At 36.8% G+C, this 7161-nt stretch overlaps 1 protein-coding gene across 1 annotated transcript; it reads right to left on the bottom strand.

Moving 5' to 3' along the window:
• Positions 1 to 6098: 6098 nt before the first annotated feature.
• Positions 6099 to 6886, bottom strand: LOC114184283 (kunitz-type trypsin inhibitor KTI1-like). Its single transcript, XM_028071572.1, has one exon. The coding sequence runs from the start codon at positions 6830 to 6832 to the stop codon at positions 6206 to 6208; it is 627 nt and encodes a 208-aa protein (XP_027927373.1). The 5' UTR covers positions 6833 to 6886; the 3' UTR covers positions 6099 to 6205.
• Between the last annotated feature and the right edge of the window lie 275 nt (positions 6887 to 7161).

The raw sequence follows: 7161 nt of genomic DNA, 5'->3' as shown, positions 1-7161 counted from the left end.
TCTTTGCGGATATTCATTTCAAGCAAATCCAACCGAGCATTTACTCCATCTTTTGTCTTTCCTTGAATGTTAAGTAGTGTACCAATCAAGCTATCACCACCAGTGCAGTTTCATGTTTAGACAGCGCCCTATATGCCTCAATTCTCACGCAAACGAGGTAGATAAGGACGTGGTGGCATTTTTATGATTTCGAACAACTTTTATGCCATGGTTAACCAAACAACTGATGCCTATGAATGTTTATGCCTCAGTTATAAATTCAACCGAGGTAGTAACGCTGCCAGAAACTCACATTTTCCCGTTTATTTTTTAAATTCGAAAATAATTGGGTAGTTTTATGCCTCGGGTCCCACTGAACCGAGGCATATAATGGTTTACTGCAACGGGCTGTTTCACCCGAGGCCTATTAGTGCCAGAATTTCTCCACGTGGCTGTTTTTTTTTTGCGTGAGTATATGCCTCGATTATTCACTAAATCGAGGCCTATGCGTGTTTATGCCTTGGTTTCGAATCAATCGAGTCAGTAAGGCCAGTTAGGTTTTAAAAACCCAAATCCATTGCACTGTAGATGCATAGCGCTGCCTGTGCCTCCATGTCGTTTCGCCACCACTATAGATGCATCTTTATTGTTCAGTCCCGCGACCCACCATCGCAGATCCGCCGCCATGCCTGCCTTCTCCACCTGCTGTCGGCGTTGCGCCTCCTCCGACGAGAACAACAATTGCACCACCTTCGTCCGCACATTGGGGTATTTTTTGCGTTTCCATTTTTCGATTTGAATCCATTTTCTTGGGTGTTTTTCCTGTAGAGTTGGGGTTCGTCTTGCTGCATTTCCTCACGTTTTGGTGCAGGTGAACTTCACATAGTGGTTGATTGAATGGTTGTTGGCACGAGATTTTGGACGAAAATGAAGTGTTGAGGTTTTGCGAACTAGCGGAGTTGCGTTCTGGGTCAATGAGACGTTGCACTTGCAAGTGGTTTCCATTGATGGTGGTTGAAACACAAGGAGATTCGCGAATGGTGATGGAGGCGTTTTCCAGTGGGGCTCACATATTTTGCTTGCTTGTGTTCTTGCAGGTTTTAGCCATTTTTGAATTTTTTTTTGAATTTTTAACGTATTTTATGCCTCGGTTGGTATCAGAACCGAGGCAGTAATTATGAGATATGCCTCGGGTAAGAACCGAGGCAGAAAGTTGAACTTTTTTACCTCGGCTAGATATGCCTCGGGTCTTAAACCGAGGCCAAATGACCAAAATAATCGCGGCAAAAACCCTTTCTTGCACTGGTGCACACATTCTTCTCCACATGCATTACATTTATACAATGTCTAACCTCTAACTTTGACCAATATGGAAGATAAAAAAATATTGATTTTTTCTTCCAAGGGCTCATTGCAAATGATTTCTTAGGGGTTTTTCCAAATACATGATGTATTTTATTAACTTTTTCATGAATTTGAAAGTCATTCAATAGAATTGGTGCATCATTATTCTTTTGATGTCCATTAAATGCTTTTTTTAACCTTCGATAAGGATGATTTGATTGCAAAAATCTCCGATGGTGCATATATATTGTCTTCCTTCTGTATTTCAATTGATGAGCAATAGTGTTTTCTTCACATATAGGACATGCTTTATGACCCTTGACATTGTACCCTAACAAATTACCGTAAGCTGGAAACTCATTAATGGTGCAAAATAACATTGCACGCATCATGAAAGTCTCAAAAGCACAAGCATCAAATGTTTCAACCCCATCTGCCCACAACATCTTCAAGTTTTCAACTAGTGGACTGAGATAAACATCTATGTCATTTCCAGGTTGTCTTGGACCAGATATCATCATAGACAACATCATGTATTTTCTCTTCATGCAAAGTTTAGGAGACAAGTTGTAAATAAATTATATAATGGGCCAACAACTGTGGTTGGTACTTAAATTACTAAATGGATTCATTCCATCAGTAGCTAAATGAAAACGAATATTTCTACATTCTTCACCAAACTGGGGTAACTCATGATCAATATTTTTCCAATGCATTGAATTAGCTAGAAGACGAAGCAGGTCGTCACATCTTCTCTCATTTGCATGTCATCGAAAGTTTTTAGCATCTTTTGGATTCGCAAACAAACGCTTAAGTCTAGGTACAATTGGAAGGTACCAGACTACTTTCAAAGCGGGTCCATCCTTTTCTAACCCACCTTTATCTTCATTGTTGATTTTCTCCTTGTACCGTGATAAGCCATTCTTCAGACACTTTTTCAATCCTTCAAATTCTTTCCTATAGAGTATGCAATCATTAGGACATGCATGTATCCTTTTATACTCCATACCCATCAGACAAAGAACTTTTTTGGCATCATAGTTACGAGTGGGTAATGTATTTCCATCTGGAAACATTTCATTCAATAGCATCAACAATTCCATGAAACCCTTATCGGTCCACCCATTGGTCGCCTTCAAATTTATTAGTCTTAACATTGCTGACAACCTTATGAATTTAGTTAAACCAACATACAATAGAGTCTCTGAATCAGTAGACATTGTCTCATACACATGCGCTTAGGCAAAAGCTTCAACGCTAACATCACGAATCATGTCCTCTAATTTGTCTTCTTCACGTCGATCTTCCATAGTGGAATCCACAACATTTTCAGTTTGGGAAATAGTTGGAAAGTCTATTAATTTGTCGTGCCATGTCCATATAGTATAACTTGGAAGGAAAGCATCACAGATAAGATATTCCCTAATTTCGGTTGCATTCAATTTTCTCACGTTCAAACAGTTCACACAAGGACATCTAAACTTCACTTCATCATCATTTCTACCTTTATTACATTGCGCAAATTGTATAAATTCTTCTACTTCTTTCTCATACTCATCAATGATGCGTGGTGAGTAAATCCACTCTCGGTCTATACGTTTATATACTGAAAATGTGTGAACAATTTCAGTAATCTTTAAATGAATGATCACCTCACTTTTGTATCCCATTCAAGAAGATTCACTTCTTCTAGTTTATTGGTACATATTAATTTTAAAACACATAAAATTTCACGAAATTTTTCTAGCATTTCGCATTGGTCTTCAGGTTACACGAAATGAAAGTGATTATCAACCACAATCAAATATGCACCCGAAGATCAATACAAAAAATCATATGACAAATATTAATGAATATTAAGATATGTATATTAAAATATATATATATATATATATATATATATATATATATATATATATATACTCCAATAAACTACTAAAAAGTGATTAATCCTTTTAAACTGTCCAACCGGACAATTCAAGATTGAATACATTTAAATTATTAGTACTGTCTCCTTTGAAAAAAATACATATTCTTTAAAAAAATATAAATAAATAAACATACAACAACATAGATTTATTTTATCATATAATTAAATTAATTTATCTAATATACAAAAAATAAAGAATATACTAAACAATTATAAGCTCATACTAAAATTAAGAACCTAGGAGCGTGAAACGTGAGTAGCAACAGAGAAGAATCAACCATACCCACAATCTGACAACAGGGATAATAGTACGTGAACACTGTCAAAAGTTTAAAATAAAGTTCGATGAAATTGATGCATACTAACTCCTAAGATCCAAACTAAGTTATGTAAATTCGAAAAGCAAGCAAAGTTCATCATCATCAATCCTATTTTTATTACTATCACATAATAGTAATTTATTTCTTGATATTATAGTTTTTAGTTTTCATACATGCATGAGGCAATTGGTTAACGTAGATGTAAGAAGAAAATGTAAAATTAGAAAAAGGGTGAGATGAGATATAATAAGTGTTTATTTAGTCCAAAAAAATTACTCTCTACGGTCAAAAAAATTACTAAGAGAGATAGGATAGTAATAAAAACTTAATAAAATAACAAAAGAATCTAGAGAAGAATCCAATAGGAATTGGTTTTGGGGTTCTAAATAGCATGGAGCAAAAACTTGGCACCACTATTTCGGGCTCGACGGGAAGTGGGACTAATGCAAAAAGATCAGGACACTTGGTTCTGGCTTCATAGAAACGATTTTCTCGTGCACAAGCCAAAAAGTATTTACAAACTCAATCTCCATCAAACCACAAACCCAATTTCTACCATATATCTTCATAATCTCAAATTTAAGATTGAAAATCTAAGAACATACAAACAATGTAGAAAACTAAATCAAGGCGAATCCAAAAAAGACCCAAAATGTAAAAATAAACCATACAAAGGAGAGGGATTGAACGGAGGCAATGGTAGCAACATCGGAATAATCTCCTCGACGGTGCAGCGGTAATGCAGGCGAAACAAATGGTTGGTGCGCAGTGGAACGTTGGTGTTGATTGCTTGAAGAAGAAGAAGATGCAGCGGCGCCAGAACAACCTCCTCGATGGTGCAGTGGCAATGTAGTGGCGGTGCAGGCGAAACGAACGGCTAGCGTGCAATGGAACATTGGTGCTGGTTGCTCGAAGAAGAAAAAGATGCAATGGTGCCGAAACAACCTCCTCGACGGTGCAGGCAGAACAAACGTTGGCGCGCAGTGGAACATTGGAATGTTGGTGCTGGTTGCTCGAAGAAGAAGAAGAAGATGCTCGAAGAACGTTGTTGCTGCAGTGAAAAGATTTTGGGATTTTTAACCTTACGAAGAGCTACTGCGTCAGTTAAATCGAAACATATGCATATTGCCTTGTTAAAATTTAATTTTTTTATTACTAGGAAGCTTATATGCCTCGGTTGGCAACAAGACCGAAGCATAAGATCTTTACTGCCTCGATTATAACAGAACCGAGGCATATCCCGTCAGTGAAATAATAAAAAATTTAAAATGCTACAACTTTACTATATCGGGTGAAAAGTAACCGAAGCAGAAAAGTTATTAAGCCTTAGTTGAGTAGTACTCCAGACATAAAAGTATGTAATACTTTTTGAATTTGAAACAACGAGAATTGTTAAAAAATTTTAAACTATATGTCTCGGTTAAAATCACAACTGAGGCATAAAAGTTGAGTTTAATTACAAAAATGTCATTGCATGTTTATATGTGTACCACACCTAGCCAACTCAACCAAATAATAATAATAAACAATCACCACATCTATACCGGAAACAATTCAGGTAGCCAGCTCAGGCCGACCTAGGCCTAACCGGCCTAAAACCATAACCAAAGCCGCTAAAGGAAAAGCCAACCTAGGACAACATGCAAACAATGATGACATAAACCAACTAGAGAAGTAATCAGACTACACCGACCACTCTAAAAGACTTGACGAAGCCAAAACACCTAAGAAACAGTAAACCCACGATAGTCAGGACTATGGGCCTGGGCAAAATACCCAGACCCACCTATAGCCCAAACCAGGGCCCAGCCCATGGAATGGTCAAACACAATTAATAATCTATAAATACACTTGGACCCCACAAATTAAAGGTACGCATTCATTACTTCATTAATCACCTGATTTGACTTTCTAAGAGCCTTCGCTGACTTAGTAGGCCAACCGGAAAGAGGCCAACTGAGAAGATAGCGGACTACATGGATAAGGTGACACTTGTGCCTAATGTATCTTATTTGTTCTCTGCAAGAACAATATGTATCGATTGTTCAAAAACTGAGACATATACTATGATGTAAAAAGTCTGAAATATTGTAAATACACATGGCATTTCTTTGGGGAATAGGATCAATGAGAATTCATACTAACTACTTCTCATAATACTGTTGAGCGTCGAAAAATATTTTGCCCATGATTCTTTCTCTAATGGACAACGTGAGATTCAATTTCACCATCAAGAGCATTCGAACCAAAACTCGGATTTTATCACTTATACAAAAGTTCATGTTCCAAACACTATTTATACCTCGAGATTTTTATAATAAAATAATAAAAAAATTCCTTATAACGTTTATTAATGTACTTTTATATATTTTTTATATCTTATAATTTAGTCGACTAAATTCTTCAAGATGGAAGTTTATTTTCTAACTTTATTTTTAAATAACATATATATAATTAGGAAAAAAAGTATAAAAAAAAAACCCTATAACTAAATTAAAATAAAGCTTCATAAACATAGTACTCTGTGCGGAAAACATCAACTCCAATTATGTTATTTAGTCATGCAATTATTACAACAATGTTGTCTCTCACTATGAGAAACTACACATGACCTTTCAGGGGTAGTGGTAGTTCACGCAGATGCAGTTGCAGTTGCAGGTAATGCGGGTGCAGTTCTCTGAAACCGAATCCACAAGGCACTCTCCTGACTCTGAGTCACCACCAAATGCCTGTTTCTTTTATCATCAAACTGAATCCCAACATATCCACATGAACTCTCGTCATCAGGACAGAACAAGATGCGGTAGCCCCCGATGATGGGCGGACGTCCCTTAATTGTAAACTTACCGGCTACTATGTTGTCGTACCCATTAAGTTTAATAGAGAGCTTATCTCCCAAACCCTTCACAGCAGTCCACTTAGATGGATAGGGAGAACACAGGGGTACAAAAGAGAACCCAATGTCAACAAGAGAACCTTCTTCTATATAAAGCTTTTCCTCTGGGCTTAAAATTAGTATCGGTATGCCGTTAGCGAAAGGACTCGAAACTTGGATAACAGATAAAGGGCAAGTTTCGTTTCCGGTTGCTGCAAATTCTACCCCACCCCCGTTTCCAGTTATTATAACTGGCCTCACAAAGTATGTGCCACTATTTTCAAGAGGATTACCGTCAGTGTCTACCACATCAGCGCTGGCTGAAGGGAGGTTCCAGGTGAAGGCACAAAGTAGAAACAGAGAGAAAAAGGTCGTAAACTTCATTTTTTGGGAGGCTCTCTTTTTAAGGCTTATCTTCAGTTTGAGTGAACTACCATTATTGGAAACATATATTTAAAGACGTTCTACTACAGAAACAGGGACCAGCACAAAGTTGAGTATACAATATTTCCTCTTTTTTTTTGGTTCAAAAAAATTTTACTGTACGGACCATAAAAGCAAGATAGGGATTTTACGGAGACTGCAAGAGTTGCAGAGCAAAATCTTATCTTAAATAATTGAGATTTGAAAATAAAGTTTGCATCCTTTATTTTATGTATTATAGTATTTACAATTAGGAGAAAATATTTTGGATCAACCAAGATGTTCTTGCA

The sequence above is a fragment of the Vigna unguiculata genome, chromosome 5 (genome assembly GCF_004118075.2).
Source record: "Vigna unguiculata cultivar IT97K-499-35 chromosome 5, ASM411807v1, whole genome shotgun sequence".
In the NCBI taxonomy this organism is placed as follows: Eukaryota; Viridiplantae; Streptophyta; class Magnoliopsida; order Fabales; family Fabaceae; genus Vigna; species Vigna unguiculata.
This window is presented reverse-complemented; position numbering and strand designations above follow the sequence as displayed.